The sequence below is a fragment of the Hirundo rustica genome, chromosome 1 (genome assembly GCF_015227805.2).
Source record: "Hirundo rustica isolate bHirRus1 chromosome 1, bHirRus1.pri.v3, whole genome shotgun sequence".
Taxonomy (NCBI): Eukaryota; Metazoa; Chordata; class Aves; order Passeriformes; family Hirundinidae; genus Hirundo; species Hirundo rustica.
The window spans coordinates 57,335,963-57,361,774 of record NC_053450.1 but is presented as its reverse complement, the minus strand read 5'-3'; the positions used below and the strand labels follow the sequence as shown (position 1 = coordinate 57,361,774).

Here is a 25,812-nt window from a genome sequence, read left to right as displayed (position 1 = left end):
ACTTACTTAATTGATTCAATATTTCACATGTCAAAACATATTTCATGACAGCAAACTGAAACATTTTCTGTGGTCACTGTATATCCAAACATCTCTTCCCAGTAATTTGAAAGGCTAGGAGAATAGCACTTTAGAGATGCATTTTAAACATCTTCCATATAAAATGTTATCAGTCCTGTTCCTTCCTCCTCAAAGAATATAGAAAAAAGAGGAAAATGATCCAAAGGACATTAGTGTATTACTCTACTTCCTGAAGTGAAAGAAAAATGTAGAAAAATGGAAATGATAAAATTTCAAGTAGCTTGAATATAAATATGGTAGAAATCATCCTATTGGAAATTTTATCCCATCCCCAAAATGGCTTATTAATTTACGTTCCCATGATAACAATTCCTAGAGACTTCCTACAAATCCAGGAAACTTCCCTTCCTTACTCTGCAAGAGTAGACAGGAGGGAAAAGGAAAGAAAGAGGGGGACCTGGTAGGTGTTCATTTATTAACTGATGGCATGATTGTAAAAGGTAGTATTTTACAAGACCCCAATACCACAATTTCCTTCTTGGTACTATACATCGACTTTCATAGACTGTTTTTTAAAGGCCATTTTTGGAGGACAAAACACTGAGATGAGAAGAAGGCTGAACCAACCTTCTCAAACACAAGAGTGTACAGACAGTACAAGGCTTAGGAGGAAGGCTTTTTTTTTTTCCCAAAGATATGCTGCATAACCATGTTCTTATCACACAGCTCTGTCTATACACTGGGGAATATCTATAGAAATGTCTAATTACGACACTAGGAAACATTTTTTAACTTAGATGTAAAATCAGTAATTTAGAATACCGATATGTTCTTTATCCATGATCATTTTTTTCCAGAGGTTGTTTTAAAGGGAAAAAAAATCCATTCAACAAGTTTAATTTGACTTTTACTTATCGTTGAATACACATGAAATGTGCTTTCAATGCATAAAAATCACAGTGGATAGCAGCAAAGGACTTGGGGGAAATTAAGGAGAATTTGATCATTCACATTGTGATTAATCTGCACATTGATGAAAGATAGCTATTTCACACTTCTAAAAATAAACTTGAGATCAGTCTTTCCAACAAAACGAAACAAGAAAAAAAAGCCTCCCAAAATACACAAAACCCCCCAAAACAAACATAAATCCAAATGCATTACTTTTCTTTTACACACAAAAATGAAATATTTTTATGGCAGCAAAAGATTTTTATAATAATGAAAGTCTGTAAACTGTAATTCAATCTCTTTTTGTTGTTGTTGTTCCCAAAGTGCAAGATGCAAGATTCCCGTAAGCTTTCAGTAGTGCTTTTCCTGTAAATAATCCTTCATTTTGTTTGGCAAAGGCAGTTTTTGAATCAGGTCTATTCTGGTGTACTGACGTATTACAAAACGACACAGGTACTGTAAAGAGCGCACCTGCATAAACCGGGATACTGGATTTGTCAGTCTCACTGGGTAAGTTGCAGATCCAGGCAGCCGGGATCTCGAATAGCAGAAAGCTCCATTTTCAGAGTCCCTGATTGAATGTTCAATTAAGTCAACTATAGACGTATGTCCCTCCACATCTGGCTGTTCATAAAAACTAAACCTACCATTTGAGTGTTCAATTCTAGTGTGAAGAGTTTTTCCATGGGAACGAAAACTCAAACTTAAAAGATAACGATCATCAGAACTATCTCGAACGAGAAACGAGCCATCAGGCACATTAGCTAATTTTCCCTCTGCCTCCCAGCGTGTAATGGGGCCCCAGTACCATCCTTGTTTTGCAAGTTTTTTCAGTTCTTCTGTGAGGCTTGTCACAACCATAGGACCGCTGTTCTGTACAGAGTCATAAACTCTTCCAACTCCTGGGGCAGTGTTAGGATCAAAATTCAAATGGCAGCGCATACTTTCAGCCACATGGGCATCTGTGCCATTTAATCCATTGAAGTTCCTTTGGATTTGATTATTCTGCATTGGAGGTAGCAAAGGTGAGAGTGGAGGGACATCACTATGATTAACTCTTGGGCTTTGCAACATGACTCCTGTGGTACCAATCAACAAACCATTCACCGTCTGGTCCACAAAGATATCCGGTGCAACGACTACATCCTGATCCACTTGGCTCTCATCTTCATGGAAAGCATTTCCCCCCACTTGAGGAGAAACAGTCGAAACTTCCATGGGTGAGGAACTATCCAGACAGTAACTACGTGATCCTTCCAAAGGATACATTCCCTCATCTAAAGGCACAGTATACTGAATGTAGTCCTGAGGCATTAATCCAATAACTACAGGCACATGTTCATCGATATGAAGATGCAAGTCCCCGTTCTGAGATTCCGTACTTTTTAACGCATTGGTTTGTTCCTGGAACACATTTTCTGTCTGCAAGTCATGGAAGTCCTTTCGAACACCATTCAGTGCTGGGCTTGGATTAGAGGAATGGACCAAGGCCTTGACTTTCACTTCCATTTTGATGCAAGTTTCCTCTGAATTTGTAGGTCGAAGGGGCCACGGAGTTGGGCTGTAATGGTGATTACGGAGGGAAGTGGATCTCAGAGGTCTTTGAGCTCGCACATCTTTGAAGGTTATTGGAGCAGATGAGGAAGAAAATGTGTCATCATCTGCAGAGCTTACAGATGGTGTGCTGCCTTTGCCTTTCTGCTTTTGTTTTGCTGAAAGCCTCCTTTTTAATGTACCCATTAAACTTTCACTTTTTGATCTATTTTTGCCTCCTTTTTCATCTTCACTATTGACTTCACAGCTAGCCAAATCTTTACCATAGCAGCTGCCAAACAAGGAGTCATCTTTTCCAAATTCACTTAATGACGGTTGCTGAACCACTACAAAGTCACTTTCATCTTTACTTTTATTTAAGTTAAAGGACTTGCGAATTGTTTTGAGACTAATTTTCTTCATTATGACAAGTTACCAAGTCTGGCTGATCAGCAGTGCTTGCAGTGATATAGCCCTAACACACGAAGAACAGCTTCTGCTTCATTTAGGTGTTTTATCCAGCCTCATTTAACTTCAAGAGCCATTTCCTGGAAACAAATAAAAAACAATTAAATTCACATAAGAAATATTTCAAAAATTATCTAAAAGGGTTTCCCCCTCTCCAAGCAAAACAGAAATTGCAGTACTTTGACAACGGGCATCACATAAAAGTGAAAATAAGGAACTGACTTTGAAACAATCAGGCTCAAAAGATGAAACTCATACATCAGCCTTGGAGATTTCCACAACTTCATTCTGCTTTCAGCATGGTATTTTTTGAAACATCCACACACTTTATATCATAGCCACATATATTTAATGCATTCATATATAATTTTCAAACACATAAACACTCCTCTCTTTCCGAAGGCTCCTAAAAAATCCTCGCACAAGTAACTACAGAAGATAAAACTACAGAAAACATTCTATTCAACAGAATTCCTACATGAAGGTTAAACTGTGGTTGGTCCCAAAAGCAGGGTCTTATAAAGTTACACTTTCTCTACACAAGAAAGTTGAGTAATATTTAGAAGGTTACATATTTATAGGAAAGCTAACTATAGTGAAAAAATAGTTTCCTTAACAGCAAAGTAACATACATTTAGAGCAAGTCCCCTCCTGAACTTCTGTGAAAGAGATTTCCCATCTGTTTTAGGCACAGAAGACAAAGTCACAGGCTCTTATTGCCTAAAATTATTAGAAGTTTTCTTCCTCCAGTATTACTGCCAAGATCTAGTGGACATAGCTGCTCGAGTTCCAGTCAACTGCTCCCATATGTCATCTTGCCGAATCAGGTACCCACAAATTTGATCATTTGGATTGTTTTTTTTCTCGATTGAGGTTTGACTGTGTTGGGGGGGTGGGGGGACCTTGGTTTGTTTTATTTTAACTTTAGTTAGACCTTCCAAAGTAAACAGCTCTGCAAAGAGAAGGACAATGCATGGGAGTTAGAGAAGAGAGGGAAGTTGCTACTCGCACAGAAGTAGGTACTACAAGTAGTAGTAACTGTTATTCCACGTACCTCCAAATATGTGCGATGCTAGCAGCACAACCTGCAGCAGCAAGCCTGGCTCCAGGCTAAGCATGGCAAGCTGAAGGAGTCTAAGATTCTTTCAAGAAATCTTCCAACCTTGGTGGACTGAGGGGAAAGTAAAACAGCCCTTATAGACACACTTCCCACTTTTCTCCCAGAGCATCACAATACAAGCAAACTGAGAAAAACAGTGCAATGCACTGACATAAGTTTTATCAACTAAACAATACAGTTTTCTTAAATAAGCATTCAAAACCTGCATAAAGGCATGGAAAGACAATGATTACTATAGCCAAAAAGCAGTCCATTGCCTATTGCTGTTGTGCAGCCCAACTATTGTAGTCCTCGAGTACACAAAGGCTAAAGAATAATATCCAAAGCAAACTAAAACACAATGGGATGCATCTATGGATTCTGAACTTCAAAACACCTTGAAAAAATATAAGTAGAGCCCTGCTGCTGGAGGGGTGGACACTGCTCCATAAAAAGTAGAAGCAGTAAAGATTGATTGACTTGGATTGTACCCTAGTCCTGTATGCATCAACCTATGTCAAAGACTGGTTCTGTGTCCTTGTCATAACCTCCAGTATTTCCCAAGTACATCTTTAGAGCACATTCAGATCTTTCCACTTCATTTTCTTAATTACCAAACTAAATAACACTTTCCTTTCTTTCAATGGGGAGAAACTAAAAGGTTTCTCTTGTCTCTAAACTGATTTACTTTCTAACAGCAAAATAGAACAAACTTGACCAAACATGACCGAAACACCTCCTAGACAAAAGCCTAAGAATCAATTACTTGCTATAAATGAGTATTAAGACCCTAAAAAAACAGAACCAGAATTTTATATGTTCACTTTTAACATGATACTTGTTGTATCAGGAGTCATGAAATCCTAAAACACCATCCTCCAGTTACATACTTTCAACACAATCCTGAGTTATGGGTATGAATTTTCAAATATTAAAACACTGTTTACTTTCCTACAAGTGCAGATAAAGGGAGACGTACACATCAATTAAAAGTAGTCTCAAACGTCATTGACCTTCTATTCTTAAACCATTTGGATTTTGCCACCTTTCCAATCTGCAGAACTCTTTTTGTTGTATGTAACCAAATTAACCTACAAAATTAGTGAAAAATTACAACTTCTGGATTGCATGCTTCTCTAAACTAACAAAGTCAGAGCACTGATTCATTTGACAAATTTAACTGTGTTTCTGTGTATGCAGTACCAGAAGCCAGGGAACTGTCACATTAGCTCCAGCTGTGAAATCCAGGGTTCTCCAACTGCTTCTGACATCCACAAGCTGATCCTATTTCCACATTTCCAGAAATGTTCCCCCCTCCTCATGGAAGGTACTGTCTGCAGATACCACTCATGACAGTGACAGGACTCAAGGAAACAGCATGAAGCTGAATCAGGGGAGATTTAAGTTGGATACCAGGAAAAGGTTTTTCATGTTGAGGGTGGTTGGGTACTGGAACAGGCTTTCCAGGGAAGTGGTCAGAGCACAAAGCCTGACAGAGTTCAAGAAATGTCTACACAATGCTCTTAAGCACATGGCATGATTCTTGGGGTGTCCTGCACAGCCAAGAGCCGGACTCAATTACCCAGATGGGTCCCTTCCAACACAGTATATTCTGAATTCTATAAAATGCATGGCTTATTAGTTGTATCCTTATAAAAATTCATGTCAAGATATAAGAGAGGTTTGATAATCAATCATAAACTGTAAAGCACATAGGCGACATCCAGAATCCCAGTTCATTCATGCATGAGAAGGTGATAAAAATCTAGTGACAGTGTAAGTCAAAGCTCTCCAAAGTAAACTGAACACACATCATGACAGCAAGCCTCTAACCAAGTTGTCCATATGAGACCCACTCTACGATACCCCCTACACATATTTTATCCAAGACAGAAGTCAAATACTCTGATTGATCCCGATACTCCTCTTTCTTTGCACGTACTCAAAGAGTACCAGCTAATTCTGCATTGCATATCAATGTGTTTAAAAATGCTGTATAAACAGCCCTCAATATATGATACACTCCTATACTTGCAAGTATAGAATTCTTTGAGGTCTGCATCTAATAGAGCTGGAGCAGAAGAACCCAGGCATATACCCTTTCCTGGAATACATTGAGATGAATTATGCAACTTCTTCACAATCCTCACCACAGCAACAGCTTTGTCCGTATTTTGCATGAATTACAGCATGACTGAAGTCTCCCACCAACGTGCTCTTCCAGTGCCATCTGCTGTACAGTGAATTAGACAGCCTAACAAGAGACGACTTTAGAAATTCTTCTGGCAGATAATTGCAACTATAAACAGACTTGAACTCTACCAATGTATTCCCAAAGCCTGGTGGCTATCTGTGCAGAAACACCTGGAACACACAGGCTGAAAATGAGAGATTAATCAAATCCAGAAAGAAAATGAGATCTTAATGCGCAGAATAACGTGGATGAATGAAATTCAAACTTATGAACTTTCATCACAAATTCTGCATCTCAGAATCTTTAATATTATGCAGGTTAAAAAAATACAGGTCAGGCCTTCTGGACGAAAACTACCAGATTACTACCACCCAGCAAACACCATGTCCTCTTTTGCACATAAAAATAATGAAAACTAAATTTGCATAGCTCATTTGGAGGAAGAGCAACATTTATCAATCACATACAAATGTGAAATTATTAGTGAAGATAATTAAGGCTAAAAGTTACAGGCTGCTTCTTGGAAATTTGAAGAGTACGTCATGCAATGGTACATTAATTATTATGGTGGCCAGCACTGATGTATGAAAAATTATGGAAGTTTTAAATATATATTGGTTTCTGCAAATTTGGTTTGAATATTCCAACATTTCAGAGTAGTTTCATTTAGACAGTACAAAATGGTTTCAGTAGCTTGGAATCATATAGCTATCTTGAAGCAGTGTTTGTAAAAGCACACCACCAAAAAAGTTTGATTATACTGTCTTTATTAATTTCTGATCTTTTTCACACTTTTATGTTAGGCATACTCATTTCCTGAGACAAATACTATAAACAATGCTGCCAAAATGCACTACAATAGAAATAAACCAGGACTAACTTTAAGGAGTTTGGATAGACAACATCATACTGGAAACATACAGCAAAATGCAACTCATGTTTGAACAAAGAATTGTCCTTAAAAAGTTTAATAAAAATATCATCACAAAAATTCAAATTATTAGCCAATGCTACTTTAGATAAATTTTCTAAAATAAATGTTGATCTGCTTATTTATTTTCATAAAGTGAAAACAGTTGAGCACTGAACTTCATTTTCTTTAACCCATATCATCCTGCACCATTCCTGAAAAGTCTGTCCTTTACTTAAAAATATATAATATTTATTCTTATACTGGATCATCATAAGACTTATATAACTTACAATTTCAATCTGTTGTATTTTAACATAATTATTTATCTTAGGAAAATAACTAAAAATACCTCAAAAGTTAAAAGTTTTTGCATTCCTGGGTATGAGAAGCACTAGATTTTTATCACAGTCAGATAATGAAGCCTGTTCTAATCTGCAGAAGTACAAGGTGTCATTCTGCTTTCCCCAAATTCTCACTGAAATATATTAATGCATTCTTTGGAAGAGCATGTCAAAAACAGCATCTTAAGGTAATGCAGATGTCAAGTGCTCTATTTTGGAAATTCCTAAGTGTCTACATTTTCTCCAAAGTTAATAAATCTATTAGCATGAATTATTAAGAAGTTGCTCTCCATACCCATTTCCATCAACTTTACTTCAATACTGAAGTATGTCTGTATCACTGGAAGTTTTTCTTCAAACCGTAATACAAAATACTGACTCAAGGTATTTCCTGCTATGTACTTAAGAGTTTCAGGCTACATGAGTACAGAAACTACACATAAAATACTCATTAAGCAAAGAGATTCAGTATCTACTTCAAACACCATCAGTTTCTAAAAGAATTTCCACACTACATGGCAAACTCGCCTTTTTCACTATACATGCCATAAGCACACTGAAGATGGTGAGGTTTTTTCCCTTTGCTGATCTTCAAGAAAATTCCCACATTATACTCCTTTTCAGTAAGCAGAATCTTTAAATGAAGTAATCTAAATTCCATTGCATACTCTTATACCTTGAAAACAACAAAAAAGGTGATTTTTTTTAATAGAGGCTTGCTTGTTAATGGCTGAACACTCTCCTAAGATGATCACAAATTTTATAAAAAGCCCTTCTGACCTGCATTCCTGCTTTTCTAGTGAGTACAAGGCTCAGGCATACAACTTCACATAAAATTGGAACAAGGAAAAAACAGATGAGAAGCTCATCTGACAGTACAACAATGTAACAGTAAAACAATTCAAGAGTACTTAAAGCCTCCTATTTTTAAGCTTATTAATCAAAGACATGAACACTGAGTTATTCACCACAAATTTAAAATTCTACCCTCTAAGATTTGAGCAGCTGAGGAAAGTATGGTCAACCTCTCTACAGGACAATACAATTGAACAGGTTTTATACAGGTTACAATTTAAAACCAACCAACAGTAAATTATGTCATTTAGTCATATCATCTCTCCTATTTTTTTTTCCCCCCTCTTTTTATTAAGCTTAAACAGAAAACAGTCCATGGGCACTACTGTTCTAGCAAAGTATAGAGTAACCCTAATTACCATCAACCTTTAGCAGAGACTAACCAAGGTACACCTTTGGTAGTATGTAGAAAAGTGGGGTAAATCAATAATGAAAACTTGACACAATGGAATTCTTCTTTGTCACTTCTGATTACAGGAATCCAGGAACACAGCCACTGGAAAAGTCCAAATACCTTGACTATTTTTCCCTGGCCTGCTGTTGAAAAAGACTGCCTTTTAACATTTAGATTCCCTTCATTTTTTTCCCCCATTTTCTTTCTTTGAACACTATTTAATCCATGAGTGCTTGCAGTAACTCCTGTTCCTTCCCATATTTGGTTGCGGAATGAAATATTTCTTTCTGATTGGTGGTTTTCCTCTGGGAAGTAACTTCAGGGTGTTAAATGGCATCTCTCTTACGGTTCATATGTGTATATACAGTCTTGTAACTATAATAATTTCATCACTACAATAGCCAAACCCAGTTACTAATATTAGCAGTCCTCAGCCAGAGTTACATCTCTGTTACCCGAGGATAGCTGGCTGGGATCCATGTCTGCTCCTGAGCTACAATGGGCATACTAACGTAGGGGTGTTAAACTCAAGTCTCAAGAACACACAGGACATCAGGATACCAGAGCTGCTGTTGGAGGAGGAAACTCCAGGGAAGCTGGGTGGATGACAGCCAGTAACCACTTTAGCCATTCCTGCTAGATCTCTCACAAATTGAGAACCAACATCCAAACAGGGAACCAAGCAGACTGTACTTTTCATACATTTCCTAAAAGACAGACACAAGCACCACCTTCCATCACTTTTCTTTAAGAAAACATATGATAATAAAGCATACTGATAACAAATTGTTTCAGCATGTGGAAAAAAACATCAGGAAAATGAAACCACAGTTTGGCTCTAAGACCCTGATTAACAGCAAGGCGAAAAGGAGCAAACAAAAATAACCCAGCAGTTCTATATATGCTAAAGCACTGAAAAATAGTAAAAGTGGAACATTTTTTATGAATCAAATGGGAGAAGTCACTAAAGAAACCTGACATGTTTATGTGTTTCACTGCAGGAAATCCCATCTATTGACTGCAAATAAACCTTTTGCTTTTAGTTTTCACACAGCTGTGCAGAAGCTGTGAGTGAGAATAATGCTCAGTCAGGCTCTGTTTTCATTTCTTACTATTTTACAAGAATGCAGCAGCCAGCCTTGCAGCAGACTGTCTGTCAGCAAAAATTACGTTTAGTTTCATAAGCAAAGGTTAGACTTCCTGGGAGATAATGCGTGAGAATTCCCTTCCAATTAAGAGTCCATGTCCCACTCCATCATGACAGAAGAAAAATACACCAAAATGTTTCCCCTCCATTGTAAATTATGGGGTAGCTTCAGCACGATAACAAGGAGGATTTTTGCTTATCCAAGATATTTATGCAATCTTCTTAAACCATAACACAGTTAAGTTAGGAGACTGAAAAGTTGTAAAACTATATAATGCTCTACAAACCAGTGTTTAACAATACGGACCAGCATCACATTCTGTAAAAGGAGTAAATTTTGAAACATTTTTGCTCTAAGATGGCAAGGAACAGATTCTGTGCCTACTTATTTGAGAACAACGTAAGTGTTTGAAATTAATATAGTGAAAATGAAAGGAAGAACAGGAAAAACACAGTAAAAACAACAAAAAAAGCATTTCTGTGCTTCTTTTTATTGAAAAGTATGCATAAATAATTAAATGTTGGAAGGTGTTTTGAAAAGAACATAATATATATAATTGTATGGATGCAGGTACTAAAACCCAATTCCGAATGCAATTTGATTTCTGAATCCTGAATGATACATTTCCAAATGTAATTTTAGAAATGCTATCTATCTGTTCAAAGCATATGACAGAAAGACAGAAATAATAAAGCAGACCATTCTCTCAAAGTGATTTTTTGTGGTCAGGAATAATCTGGCTACTCTTAATGTTAGTGACAAAATAATACAATTGTGAGAAATACTTTTTCAACCCTTCCCAAAAAAAGGAAAGAAAACACTTGGCAGACATGCAACAGCTAAATACTATCACTTCACATTGACTTATATTGATTTTGGTTTTGCTTTAAAAGTTCAGGCTGGTGTTTCTACAGCAAACGCAGAAACACTGTTGCTGTGTGCAACTGCCAAAACACAAACCAAGACAGCTGAAAAGGGCCTGCTGCAAACAAATACTTCGATGAGGAGACATAAAACAGGTACCATGAATGATCTTTTCCTACTGTGTTATCAGAACAGACATTCAGCTTCTCAGGCCAAACCTCTGTCACCAATGAACCCCAGAGTACGAGTGGCACGTCCCAAATGGGCAACACAGAAATGCATCACTCAGTTAACATATAACGCTACATTATGTGTTTGTTTCCTGTTTCCAGGGGAAAAAATCACTAGGAAAAAAAAGCAAAGACACTGTGAGAAGAAAGAGGAAAATACAGAAAAAGTAATTGAAAGAAAAGCCTCATTCCATTTGGTACCATTACAGAGATGATTATTCTAGGAGGTATTGAAAAACATCTGGAGGACAACACAGTTATTTGTCACAGCCAGAACACTGTGTCATGAGAGGAAAGTCCTGCTTGTCAAACCTGACTTCTCCTTATGACAAGGCAACCCACCTATGCAATCAAAGGAAGAAAATTGATGTTACCTTTTTGGATTTCAGTACTTTTTGGTACTGTCACAGGATCCTTCTGGACAAAATGTCCAGCACACAGCTGGATAAACACAGCATGTGATGGGTGAGCAACTGGCTCATGGGTTGGGCACAAAGAGTTCAGTGAATGGCGTGACATCAGACTGGCGACCTCTCACTAGTGAGGCTCTGCAGGGCTCCATCCTTGGCCCTGTGCTTCTTTCAACATCTTTATAAATGATTTGGACATAGAACTGGAAGAGACACTGAACAAGTTTGCAGATGACACAAAATTGGGAGGAGCAGAGAGGTCCTGCAGAGAGACCTTGACAAGTTAGAGGGCTGGGCAATCACCAACCATACAAGTTTAACAAGGGCAAGTGCCAGATTCTGCACCTGGGATGGGGCAACCCTGGATATATGTACAAGCTGGGGAATGAAATCCAGGAAAGCAGCGTCACAGAAAGGCACCTGGGGGTCCTGGTACATGGCAAACTGGTTGAACATGAGTCAGCAGTGCCCTGGCAGCCAGGAGGGCCAACCCTGTCCTGGGGGTCATCAGGCACAGCATTGCCAGATGGGCAAGGGAGGGGATTGTCCTGCTCTGCTCAGCACTGGCACAGCCTCACCCCACCTCTAGTCCTTTCCAACTCAGAATATTCTACCATTCGCATTTCTGCTGAAAGTTATAAGGGTTTGCACAGCATCTTTACATATGTCACCATACTACAAATTTTTAAATATTGTCATTCTCCCTAAATTACGAGTTGTTAATTTGTTATAGTCACCTTTTTTTGCTTCTGCCTGTCCTGGTCACCTGATGTGAAAATGAAGACAGAAGAAGTAGTTTTAAATAACTATAGCACCAAGCAAGCATGACTGATAATTTTGTTTTCTTTAAGGTGCAATATGGGATACTCTCTTCTTCAGGAGCAAAAATGAGAAAACAACATATCAGAAGAGCTATGAAGTCACATTCACAAGCAAAAAAACCCAAACCTAAAACAAACAAACCCCAAAACAAACCTAACTTTTATTTTAAACACCTCACTTGCCACACCATCTAGCCAACAGGTGGCTTCATAGCCCATGTTTGTAAACCAAGTATCTTCATCAGCAAGTGGTAAACTGTTCACTTTCCCACTTACATTTATGTCATTTATGCTTATCTGTAGCACTGTGGCAGGATTGTAAAATGCTGCTACTTTCTCAAAGTGTCTCCTACAGAAGCCGCTCAGAGCAGGCCCCAGGAACAGCCATTTCAAGTCCAAGTACACATACATGCCCCAGCAGGGGAAAGACAGGAAGGGCCTCCTGTAGGATATTTTCCAGCAAGGTTTATTTCAGCATGCCAAAGGGATCATGAAAGGGATCATGAACAGAAGATGCAGACCATGCGGTGCTCAGGGGTTAAGTATGGGGTCAGTGGCCAGTGATCTGAGGGCACAGGGGTGGTACAAAGGGCAAGGCAACCTATACAGGGGTATGAGGGATGAACAATTGGGGAGGGGAAGATAAAGTGACCAATGAGGGAAGCAATCCAGGGTAGATTGGCAGCAGTTCTGCAAGACGCCATGAAGGAAATCTTCTCTTTCAGCCCAGGCAGGGAACCTCTATGGCAAAGCTTCCCAGGGCAAAGCCTGGAAGTTTCCCTGAGGGGCTTTTCAGGGTTCCCACGCTTATCTGACAGACAACCAGAAACACATGTAATTGGCCTTTATTCCTACAAATAGCATCCACCTGGCATTAAAGATATATTAAAAAAAAATCTGCACAAATTAGCTCTAGGTAATACGATTCCTTTCAAAATATCCAGATGAAAAAAAACAACCCAACCTTTTTAAAAATACACCACAAACTTAGTAATTAAATTCTTCAAGCGATAATTCAAATTAAGTTATCTAACATATTCCAGTAGGAACAAAGGAAACATTGTTAAACTCTAAAAAATAAATGTAATAGCAATTTATCTACCAAATACATGAGCTGAAACACAAGCATCTAAAGCAAGTTTTCAAGATAGAGACTGGCTTGAAAATTCACAGCACAGAAAAAGAGGATTCCGTTATTCTGTCATATGCAGCACAGTCATGTTCTGCAACTGGAGAACATGTAATTACAGGAAGATTCATTTTCCTATTTTTCTTCTCTTTCAGCTCTTCTAGAAGGCTGAACAAACAGCAGCATTACACCATCTTGTACCATTCTGCCTTGGATCTCATGACGGAGGCTGACTCCAAATTAACCTCCGCGATATAGTTTTTCACTGAGGCTGAATGACCCTTCGAACTTGTATGACTAGGTAGAATCTCGAACGTTTTTACAGCAATCACCCCCACCTGCTTCCACCAGGACACTTTCAATAAGAATAAAAGCCCTCTTTCCTTAGAAGATAATATTCTCTCCTCTCAATTCAAGCTAAGACGCAGAATTCTTTATGAGACAGTTAACCCTCTACATAAATGGAAGGATTAAATGAACCCATTTATGATCTGAGGGGAAAGAACACAGTGCCTTGATTAAAGAGAAATGAAAGTGGAAAGATCTTCCACAGCATCTGTACAGAGTTCACACATGCAGAGAAATCTCCAAGCATGTTGAGGAGGAAGAAGCAGCTAATAAGGACAATCCCCAGAATCACAAAGAAAAAAGGATTGTTTTGGGACTTTCTTCACTAAATTATCAGAGAGGAATATTTGCTACACAGATGTCACAAAGGTCCCACCATTCCCCTCCAGTCCCACCATTCCCCTCCAGACCATATAAAAATGTTTACTGTCAATACTACATACTCCTTGCCTTGCATTTGGTTGCCATACAACTCAGATTTAATAACCGGCAGACTCTTATCTCTATGGTTTTCCTTTTTTTATGCACATTAAATCAGTTCACATCTCTAAGTTCTAACAGTGGAAGACTCCATGAGAATACAAACAACAACAACTGATATTATTCATCTGTACATTGTGAAAGAAAATTTGTGAAATGATCAGATTGAATTAATTCCTTTTAACTAAAGACAGCAACATTTTTTCAAAGCAATAACCAATTGTGTTACTACAGTGCATACATGACATACACATAATTTTAAAGTGTATGCATCCTTTAAGTAAAATTCATTGAAAAGAGAAATAGATATTCAGTGAGCTAGGGAAGATCTGGGATGAAAAGGCATTGGCTACATTTAAACAATAATTACAGTTAGTCAAAGTCATTCTAATCCCTGCAATAACAACAAATGCAAAAAATACAAAAATATGCAATAGAGCATCTTATATAAAGAAAGAGGCTTCTATTCAAAAAACCAAGTTCCCTAGTCACTTCTCAAAAGTTCAAGGAAAAAAAAAGTTCAAGGGTTAAACTCACATTCAGAGACTATTGTTTGTTTTAGCATTACTTCACATAGAAAGAAAACTCAACCATGGAAGGCTTCTGTGTATGCCCTGCAGCCCCTCAAGGGCTGCCCAACCAAGTTTTATCAAATAAGCAGATAGGCAGTGTCCCAACGGAGAGAGCAGCCATGGCAGACATTCATATATTCTTACATATACAAAACTCCAAGGGCATTTCTAAATACAGGAAAAGCTTTCTCGGGAACTCAAAAGTATTTTGAAAACCAAGGAGAAAAGTGACCTGAAACAACACCATTTCTCAGAGAGATATTGTTCACAAAAACTGTTTCATTGTAACATAAAAATATTTACCTCTGACCTTAAAGATACCACCCACGTTCACTAGAAGTAAAAGTGGTTTGTTACTGTGACCTGTTTTTCAATTCTGATCAACTGTTAAAAAGAGAAAGTCTTAGGAGATACTTTTTATATCACTGCATTAAGAAAACAGTAGCACAAAATATTAAATATTAAACCTTAAAAAAACAAAACAAAACAAAACAAACTCCAAGTTCCACTGGCAAGTTTACTTCCTCCAAAATTTAAAACATCATCAATAAAATAATCACAGTCAACTTCTCTCAGCAAGTAAAATCCTTTGTGGTTTCCCTCTTGAAGAGCATAGTGAGAAAATTCATTTTATATCCTTAATCTCAACCGTTTATATAGGAAACATAGTAGACAATTTCATCAAGGTTCAAAGTCCAAGAACTCAGAAGTTGAGAAAAGCCAGAAGACTTTGCTGACCAGTTCTCTTTCTTCTTTCACATGTAGGACAAAAATGTTTACATTCATGCTGCTCTCCAACATCCTTTAAAATGTATAGTCCTACCATTTATTTAAAGTACACCAATTAAACTCAAAATTCCACACAGAATTATTAGCTATTAAGGACATTTTTGTTGTCTCTGTGTCCAACACTTAAATGCTAGTGCACAGGCATTCAATGCTCTATTCACCACTTCACGAGTCAGAACATAGAGAACTTAATTTCCACTTTTTTTAGATAGATTCATAAGCTGAATAATATGCACCATCAGGCAAAACTAAGGTAATTTAATTCTGAAACCTAAATTTTTAATTCACATAATGTGGACTTACGGGGGAAAGAGGTGGGGTTTTTGAGAAAACACCTACCTAGATAAATCTGAAATCTCCCCCACCTCTCTAAGATGGCAGCGAGTGCAGTGCCAGGAGTTACCTGCATCAGCAAATTGTCGTGCGCTGCAAGAGATCACTTAAAGCTTGTGGTCCCTTTCAGGGGGTTGCTGACAATGGAGTCAAACACACGACTCATTCAACATTCTTTTGAGATTTATCAAACCTTTCAGTAAACTTTCCATCATCTACTGCCCTGTAGTCAAGATTCAACTTCCTGACTTCCTTTAAAACTTCACAATTGAGCAAAGTCATTTCAGCCCAGTTGTTTTGTTTATCAAAGCAGTAAGCAAATATCAAAGCAGTAAGCAAATGAATAGCCCATGTTACAGTACCAAGATGTAGCAGGATGAGGAGCAGAGCATCCATCAGTGGTATGTAGCTAAAGATGTTAAGATGTTTAAATGTAGGAAAAAATAAAAACAAACCACCAAAGTTATGGAGGACAGTAACAAAACAAAGCAAAACAAAAAATCCCCTTCTCCCCACAATAACCAAAAACCTTTCAAGGTTAGTTCTAAACTATTAATTAAAGTGATTGAAGTACAACCTGCAAAGAAAGCAAATTCAGACTAAAAAATAAGCCAAGGCCCAGAGTTTAAGTTTTGCATGACACAAGCTCCGAGTTGGCTAAACTGGTGTCCCTGGCATGGCACAAGCATTCTCACAACTCCTACCCCATTCTGCTTGTAATACAACAGGTCTGACTGAGGTTGGTGGCCTGCTTTCCAAAAATACAATTGAAAGCAAAGTACATTTTGACAAACTGCAAAGGTCAGAACTGCAACTACTCTTACCTAAAATAGAGATAAGAAATCTGGCTTTTGTCCAAGTCAGGATTATTTTTTCAGTACCTAAGCATAATCAAGCCCTCTAAAAATCTACAGGAGCTGCAAGTACTTTGGGCATACTGCAAAAACCAGGTTCCTTAAAACTTTCATAGACACGCAGACCTTTGTTGTTCTTGAAAATCCTTCACATACAGGGACCAGCTTTATCTAGGAAGTATCAGAATTTCAGAGTTTGTTTGGTTTTTTGTTTTTTGTTTGTTTTTTTTTTTTTTTTTTTTTAAACTAAAAGCTCCTCAGTAGCCTTTAGTTTTATTTTTTGTATATAAAAGCAGAAGTGCTTAGTGTTAAAGGAACTGTGTATCAGTTGCGACCTTGTGGTTAACACCTTTACCTACATGTCTAAAACTGTCTATCATGACACAGAATCATGCCACATAAAATTCAGTGGCAACCACTTCTTTTTATGGGCATCCTGGTAAGTGGAAGCATGATCATAGTATTCCTCTGGATCATATATGGGGCTTGCACAACTGGAGTTGTCTAATTACTTGGACAGTGGTCCTAGACACCATGAAAGGAGCTTCTCACTCTTAAGATACCCTGCTTTGTAGCAACAGTTTCAGATGCAGGTTGAGTTTGGACAGAAAGCCAGATGCAGGTTTTCCCTCTTCAAATCAGTTGCTTACTCCACTGGGATGAGAAAAACCACACTATCTTTATCTTGATCATTTCTTTTCAGCTGTGTTAATCTTCTTCAGAACAGCTTTAGAAGAAGGAATATAAATCTTTTCACTCTACAGAGCAGCCAAAAGGCTGGTGTTCAGGGTAGTCGTCATACAGAAAGGAGAGAAGTAGAAAATTACTGTGGCTATCTTACGTTCTGAATGAGAGCTCTACCTAAGAACATTATATCATATATTTTTATATCACTGGGAAATGCAGCCTGTACTGCTTGCAGTCTGTGAAACCTGTACATGCAAATGACAAGGGAAATTTTAGCTACATACTTCTGTATTTAATTTCATATTTCACTGCAGAAACATTTTGTCCATCACATGGATGATAGGACCAATATCCATCTACTATCTATGGTCCTAAATAAGTAACAGTGACAACAATCTACTTCACTCACACACACTTGGGAATCCATTTTAAAGGCAAAAGCGCATTTAATATATCAAGCATAAGGAACCCACTCTTACACGGCTGCACCTCAATTCTATTCCAGAATACTCATACTATTTAATGAGATACAATTCAACTGAATACTATCAATACTAGTACAAATACTATCAGCTACAGAATGATCAGTCTTTAATGGCCAGGAAAAGAGATCCAATTAGCAAAACAGAAAGTAAAGGTTTATTTTACAGACAAGCCAGCACAACACAACTAACCAGAAAGCAGCGGGTGAAGGGGCAGGAACAGAACTTCCTTCTCCTTGTTTAAAGACTGGAGGGGGGTCTTCAGTCAGGTGGTGCCCAAGGGGCAACCATTCTGAGTACCTCTAATTAAGCAGCCTCTCCTGGAACACACTCCAGTAGTAGAACCTAGATCTGTCAAGCACTAAGCACTATGTGCCTGCTGATCCCCCGTGTGTTTGGTTAGGCTGCCCTTCTGAGGTCTTAGGACCCACTGTACAGAGTAATCCGAGTTCCGCATTTCAGAAAATGAGAATGCAAAACTGCTTATTTAAAATATTTCCCTTCCCCATTTCCCTAGCAGGAGGCCCAATAAGAGCAGAATAAACTAATTATCTTCTTTATGGTTTAGAGCCTATCCAAACACAGGAAACAGGAGACATGGCTGTGCTCAAAGTACTGTCAAATACACAGGGTAAATACACCTGTAGAGAGAGTATTATCTCTCATTACATAGATTAATGACATTAAATACATTTCTAAATTCACCCATTTTAGTCAATGGTGCCTTTAAGAAGGCACATACCATAACACTGCACGCTGACCAGAATAGGAACAGAATTTTGACTGCATAGGCAAAGCTGTTCAGCCATCTTTTTCATAAAGTCCTGACTTGTCAGAGTAAAACCTTTTTACAGGACAACACCAGTTCTGACAAAGCTTACTGTACATGCAGATTTTCTCATTTTGGGTCAAAATGAGAGACTTAATTATTCATGATTAAGATCAGGAAATTCTTTTTTTCTCCTACACTTACACTCTAATCACCTGCAGACAGAAACAGCTCACTACCTCAACCAATGAATCGGATGGAGAATGTATTAATTGCAGTTTTTAGACAGATATTGTTTTGTCCTGATGCACACTGAGTTGGAGTTGTCATGGGTTTTTGAAAATAATGTTGCCAGTAGCAGAAAATCGTTTTCCACTTAGCCCTAAACTATCTGATTTTGCTAATATTCCGTCCTAACCCAACAAAGTTTAATTAACTGTGAGCAGATTTTAAACTCAATGGGACTCCTCACATTGTATTCAGCTTGGACATGAAAAAAATCGTGCCCTACACTGAGCAACTACACATCAGTATATGAATTGTCATACACAGCATCAAAGATAAAATTTTCACTCTCTGTATGAAGTAATGTGCTCTATCAGATTTACACAAACTCAAAGCCCTTAAGATAGCTATCTCCAGAGCAAGGTCAAATTTCTGCAGAGCCAGGAGTATCGAAGCCTGGCTGCAAAAGCTAGCTAAGCTTCAAAGTTCAGCACAGAACACGAACAAGAGTGGTGTACATGCACACTGACTTTCTTTTCTCCCGTTCTGACATTACATTTAAAGACACGCTATAAATAAAATTAGGAAAAAACACAAGTATTAGCCCAATTAAAAAAAAATAGAGGAGATACATACTTTTCAATGCTGATATATAGAACTTTCGTTCCTTTTTCTCCCCTGGCAAACCACATTTAAAGCAGTGCAGATCCCAAAAGCACTTATTTTTGTAATATGCAGGACACATGAGTCAGTACTGATACAACAACTTCCATTCCACAACTGTCTTCTTCTGATCATCACCAGATTGAACAACAGCTCATACCAGTACTGTTGGCAGATATACTTTCTTTTATCCCTGCAGTAAGGGGCCACAGAATATTTACATTTACAGCAAGTATTTTCCCACGTAACTGGATTTTTTGTGTAAAATAATGCCAAAAGCCTATGGCTAGTATTATATTACTTCTCAGCATTACTCACTACTAACCAGCAGCTCTTTTCCTTTCAAAAGCCAAAAAGAGGAAGAAAGTCAATGTTTCAACACGCATTGATCAGCACTGGTTTTGCCTCTCTTTTTCACTGAAGAGAGAACAGGGAGGGGAAGGAATAAAAAAAGCCACCAGGCACCTACCTTACACAGACTGAGACTTAAGCTCTCACACATAATTTAGTGACTCGTACCTCTGAATGCACAAACCAAATATTCTAGAGTCAGTCTCCTCAGGCTGACCAAAATTCCAGCTTGGAAAACTCCCCCAGCACATGTTTCACCCAAACCGGTATCCCTGCACAAACAGCTTCTGTTAATGAATCCGGCGAGAATTCCTTACTCGCCCAGTTCCCACCAGCTCCTGAAAGAACATCCCTCTGAAAAGCTGCCTACCCTGTTTTGGAGTACAGCTTCCACACAGCTCGTCCTAGAAGGCACATCTTCTGTAATCAAAAACCTTTGCCCTGCTGACACTTGTCTCTGTTTCTCTATTTTATTAAAACTCCTAATCTGATACCTGATTACCAACCCAAAGGGTTTCTGAGGTTATTAAAACCCATTATGGTGCCAAAACCAGTCAAATTACAGCTTGTAACTGCCCGGTCCTGCAGCACTTACTGAGGCAAAGCCAGGAGACAGAATGCCCTAAATCAGAAGGAACAAAAAAATGGAAGGCAAGCTTGACCACTGTATTGCAGACATCTTGGGACTAAACATGCTTCAGAAACATTTGGAGTAGCCTACTATGTTCTCAACCTATTTGAGGAATGCAGACTGCTTTGGAGAAGGAAAAACAATCACCTACTCAAGACTCCTACAAGCTACTGTTTTAGCACATTTACCAGAAAATGTCAAGATTAATTAAGACTAAAACTACTCAAGAAAAAACAAGAGATCATACACAGTAAAACCAAGTCTGACTGGAATCTCATTTCCAACAATATTTTCAAAAGTAGTACTCAATGTACTGTTTCAAGCAATACAGAATATCCTTCAGGAAAAATGCACATTTAATAACTTTGGTAATCTCAATGATAAAATTAATCACTTTATCTGCTAGCTGCATTCACCACATGAACTCAAGACCATCAAAACTTTGCACAACTCCTCTTACAGGTCAGTATCATATATATCCAAATTAAATGATACAAATACACAGCTGATGATTATGCAGCACACTAAAAAGCAAAGAAAAAATACCATTCATATATCTGTGTGATTTACTTAAAAATATCCACAGTTTCATTTTCATGGTTTAAACTTTTAACTTCAGACCACTTCAACTCTGAAAAAAATTACTAACTATTTAGCCCTTCACTGCCAGAGAAAATGGCTCTCATCCAAAACTATTTTACAGCCATTAACAGCAAGATTATTTGGTGTTTACAACAAAAACCTACACATTTTACAAACCTTAGATTTTTTTTAAACTGCCAACCTATTGGATTTGGCAGATTACAAAAAGAATGTTTCCCAGAAGACAGAGCATGAAAGGCTATGTGCCCTATATATAACAAAAGGAAGCAATGTTAGGGGAGCAGCGCCTGGACAGAAATGTCTATATACAGCACTCTGTGCTTGGCTTTACCTGCAAGAAAGATTTTTTTCATGTTCCTGCAATGGAGTAACAAGTCAGCCAATGTATTCACAGCCATGCTAAACAAACACTTATATTTAACTTGCATAGTTTTCTTGGTGATGCAGCAACCAAGAAAGAATTTTTTAGGTAACATGTGGCTTACACCCCTGTCATAAACGAGGCCAGCTGAGTTCCTCAGAGTCCAAAGTGTTATGTGAATGGTTAGGGAGACAAAAAATGACAAAGTTTCCAAAGTATTTTATCTTAATATTTTCCAGAAAAAAATTCATGAGAGATAACAGTTAAATTTATCTTTTAAAAATATGTAAAGATAGGTTCTTAAATCCACGTTACAAACTAATGAAGAGCAGTTAGAGTTGCAAAGCCATACACCTCAAAGCCTCCTGAAATTGTCTGGAGCTCCAGATGCTTATTGTTTGCATGCCTGTACACGACAAAAGACCACGAAAACTGGCAGAAGGGAATACCCAGAACAACTTTTATTTAAGTGAGCTTAAGGACTTGAAGAGCTTTGATCTGAAAATTTTAATTCTCACAATAAGCAGACTAAGCCAGATTTTGCTTCACGTTGCCTATTCAAATTCAGTCTGTGTAAACCCTAGCAAAGTTTGTGTACCCTTTTTCAATACCTTAATGTATCAGTTAGTCATTACCTTATGTACAGTCAGCTTTCCAATTTCATCCAGGGCAATAATCATAGGCCAGTTTGTTTTCGGTTTGGTTTTATTCACCAGGAGAGACTGAAGTAGGCGACAGGTTTTCGTTTCAATAGCTTAAGATCATTCAGCTACAGTGGGGAAAAAACTTCTGCAACAAAAAAACCCCAAAGCTATGAGTTTCTAAATGCTTCTTTCAAAAGTAATGTACCTATTTTTAACAAAGAAATTGATTCAACTTGCATAGTACAGTGTTTTAATTCAGAAATCAATTATTTCAAGAGGAAAAAGCAAAAACAGTAATAAAAGAAGGAATGTACTGTATACCGTGAATCTTTATATTCTGCCGTGTCAAAAATATATTTGAGTGGTATGAAGCTCCTTTTAATCCTGGACAATAAATATCCCAATACAAGCACAATCATCTTATTTTCTACAAAAACATACTGTTGTATGTAACTTGACATCTGAAATCGTCAAGAACAACTTTTTAAGAACATTTTTCTTAAAGGATACTTCCTCCTCCAATACTACAAATGTACTGGGAAGCACCAGGACAGAGGTGGTAAGAACTTGGGACATTTGTCTTCTGAAGACTGATATTTATTTCCAGAAAATTCAGTTTGCAACAAAACAGAATGCAAACAAATTCTGGAATAAATGTAAGGACAGGGAACATTACCGATATAATAATTTATCTTCTGAAAGACAAAAAAGAGTAAACTCTAAGTTCTGTATTTGCTCTCAGTTTAATACTTTACAGTACAAAATATAGAGTTATATGGCATAAGATATCTCTGTTCTGTTTTTCATCCCTTCCAATTTATAATCAAGCTATTTTAGCATCTGCATTACATTCCCTTTTATACTATTTGTATCTTATTTTCTTCCTTGGAGCATCAGAACTGCTTGAGCTACCCTCTCTAATTTGTTGCTAACACACATTAAAGCTCTATCAACAAAACACTGAGGCACACACCAGCTGAGAACAGTCTCCTTCCTATCTACTTTATGTTATTGCATTGTACTGCCCAAACACTACCAAACTGGTGCTCTGCAGGCCCAAGAGGGCAGTAAAGCAAGAGAAAAAAAGGCACTTGAGCAAGGGATTACCCTGGACTATGGCCCCAGTTTTGCCAATAATAGCATAGCAAATATGTAGTGAACTCTGGGCAGCCCTGCCAAATGAAGTCCTGCCACTGTTTATGTTTAAATTACTGTAAGACTATAAAAAAAAAAAATCGTAAGAAAGAGCAGAAATAATTAACTTGCTTTGTAAGAACACCTTTTTATTAAGAGTTTGCTCACTCCACAAATTCACTATGCTAAGGAGAGTCAGAAGTTGTAATCTGCTCACAGAACAATAAGGACCAGTTACCATTTCTTCAAACCATCCCTCTCCAAGAGTAACCCAAGGTCACTGTCCAGCTTCACAATCTAGGCTCAAAGAAGTTAATAGCATAGTATAAATTAATACACAACTGGTTTTTACATTTCAGTACATCAAGTTTTTATGAAGCTTAGAATCATCCACCATGTCTCCTGAATCCATGCTAACACTTTGATCCTGCAATACATGCAGTGCAATAAAATAATGCTCATGAAACCCCTGGAAACAACAGAGCTTCTCCCTAGGTACTCCATTACCCTTGCATCTATCCAGGGAGTTAGCTAACGTAGGTATATCTGTATAACAATACGCTGTTATCACTTATAAGTATTGAGGTTTAATTTCATTAACTTTTAACTTTAAAAAAATCTACTTAAATCTCAAAACTTGGGACATAGGGAATACATCCCTGATTAAGCATGCAACAGGTGAACCTGTTTCAGGTAAAAGCTCAGTTCCAAACAGTGCAATGCCACAAACAGAAGAAATATCGAATAGGAATTGAAGACTCCATTCAAGTACTATTTAACACATCAAAACACTAAGCATTTTGAAAAAGCTGAAATTGTCTTTCATAAGTTATACACAAAACTCTGAGCTATGACTACTGTCTCATCACAGAAGACTCAAAAAATACCGACACAATCTCTAGTCATTTAGAGTCTTCCAGCTAAATAATTTATCTCATAATTGCACCAAAGCTTCCATATTTTCTGCAATCCAAAGATATATCTATTTGCAAAAACAAAAACTAGAAACAGAACAAGTTCTATTTTTTCCATCCAGAGCAGAAATGCAGATAGATGCATTATTTCTTGAGTACTTGTGAAGATAGCAACTCTCCAAGACAGGAGGCCTGCAGCAGGCCTTTTTTAACTACAGGTGTATTAAAAGGATGGACATGGCATAAACATTCCTTGCCTGTAGGAAAGAGGAGCTGGGACCTCACAGTGAAAGGGCACAAAAATTTTTAAGGAGAAGTCAGTTTCCCTGACTAAAGCATATTCTGCGAGCAACTTCTGTAATGCAGTAACCTACTCCACAAGAAAAAAAACATTGTGTTCCAAACTAAGATGATTTTGAAAGCATAGGAAGACCAAAATAAAGAGGACAGAAAGACGTAGTTAAAGTACCCTCACATCACAGAAGCCTCTGCATCTCTTAAAACCCTGTTGTTTTGCAAAGGCTTTTCTCTTCGACAAACGGGTTGGCATGGGCTTAGTTGTTTCCTAAGAGAAGTGGCATCACTAGGGAAAGAGAGTGTAAAAAGCAGCTCGAAGAACAATGAAAGAGAGTAAAGTTTGCGGATTTGGTAATGCTCTTGTTAAAGTCAAGTTCTTAAGTGCTGCCTGTCACAGAAAGGAGCCTCTCTCGCTCGCCCCTTCGGGAGCGCTTGGCGCACCCTCACCTCGCAACAACCCAGGGCTCCTGCACCGCACAAATCCCGCCAGCGGCCGCCCAAATCGCCACCTCCGGACACCCACCCGGCCGGGGACGGGGACACACGAGCCTCAACTGCAGGCGGGTTTCACGGCGGGGTAAAGAGCAACCAGCCCAACTCCGCCGCCCCCCATAACGGCACTAGCAGGCGCGGGGTGCATTCGGGCAGCGGCCCAGGGAAGCACCACGGGAGCCCGGCGGGCCCCGCTGCAGCGACTGGCGGGGGCGAGAGGATGGCCTGGACCCCCTCCTGTCACAGCGGGGGCAGGGCAGCGCCTCGCCGGCCCGGGCCCGGCGCTGCTTCCCGCCCGCCTCGCAGGCCGCGCCGCGGCCCCGGTGCCTCCGCAGGGCCTGGCACAGCCGCGGGCTCGGGGAGCCGAGCAAACAAAGGGAGCGGAGGCCGGGGCCGCGGCTCGGGAAGAGGGCGGCGGGGAAGTGGCGAACCGCACCGGCCCCATCCACCGGCTCCCCCTCCACCTCACCGGCCCTCCGCGGTGAAGGGAGGAAGGAGCCGGGCCGCGGTGCGCCCGTTGCCCCGGGGACGCTCACCCAGCGGAGGCCGCGGTGTCCCGCTCCCGGCGCGGGCCTCTTCCCGGGCACCTCAGCGGAGCGGCCCGGCCTGCGCCGGCACCCGGGCTCGGCGGGGAGCAACCTCCGGGGGTGGCGGAGCGGCACTCACCGAGGCGGAGGAGAAGGAGGAGCTGGTTTTGCTGTTGCTTTCGCGGGGCCCGGCCCGGCTTCGGCTCTGGCTCCCTCCCTCGCCGTGCCGCCGCCTCCCTGTTCCTGGCGCCGCCGCCGCCGCTTCCTCCGCCTCCTCTGCCCCCA

At 39.1% G+C, this 25,812-nt stretch overlaps 1 protein-coding gene across 6 annotated transcripts in view; it reads right to left on the bottom strand.

The window, feature by feature from the left end:
* Nucleotides 1–911: 911 nt before the first annotated feature.
* Nucleotides 912–25,812, bottom strand: part of SOCS6 (suppressor of cytokine signaling 6) — a 51,066-nt gene continuing 26,165 nt past the window's right edge. Inside the window, exons 1-5 of one of the 6 annotated variants that reach the window (XM_040077323.2) lie at nt 25,667–25,751; nt 23,515–23,594; nt 22,155–22,308; nt 4,028–4,144; nt 912–3,053 (exon numbers count right to left, since the gene is read on the bottom strand). In XM_040077323.2, the coding sequence (XP_039933257.1) occupies nt 1,324–2,928 (1,605 nt within the window). In that variant the 5' untranslated portion in view covers nt 2,929–3,053; nt 4,028–4,144; nt 22,155–22,308; nt 23,515–23,594; nt 25,667–25,751 and the 3' untranslated portion in view covers nt 912–1,323. Of the gene's footprint in view, nt 3,054–4,027; nt 4,145–22,154; nt 22,309–23,514; nt 23,595–25,536; nt 25,779–25,812 lie in introns of those variants that run through there. The other 5 variants (XM_040077331.2, XM_040077315.1, XM_040077310.2 and 2 more) reach the window with 5 other exon arrangements.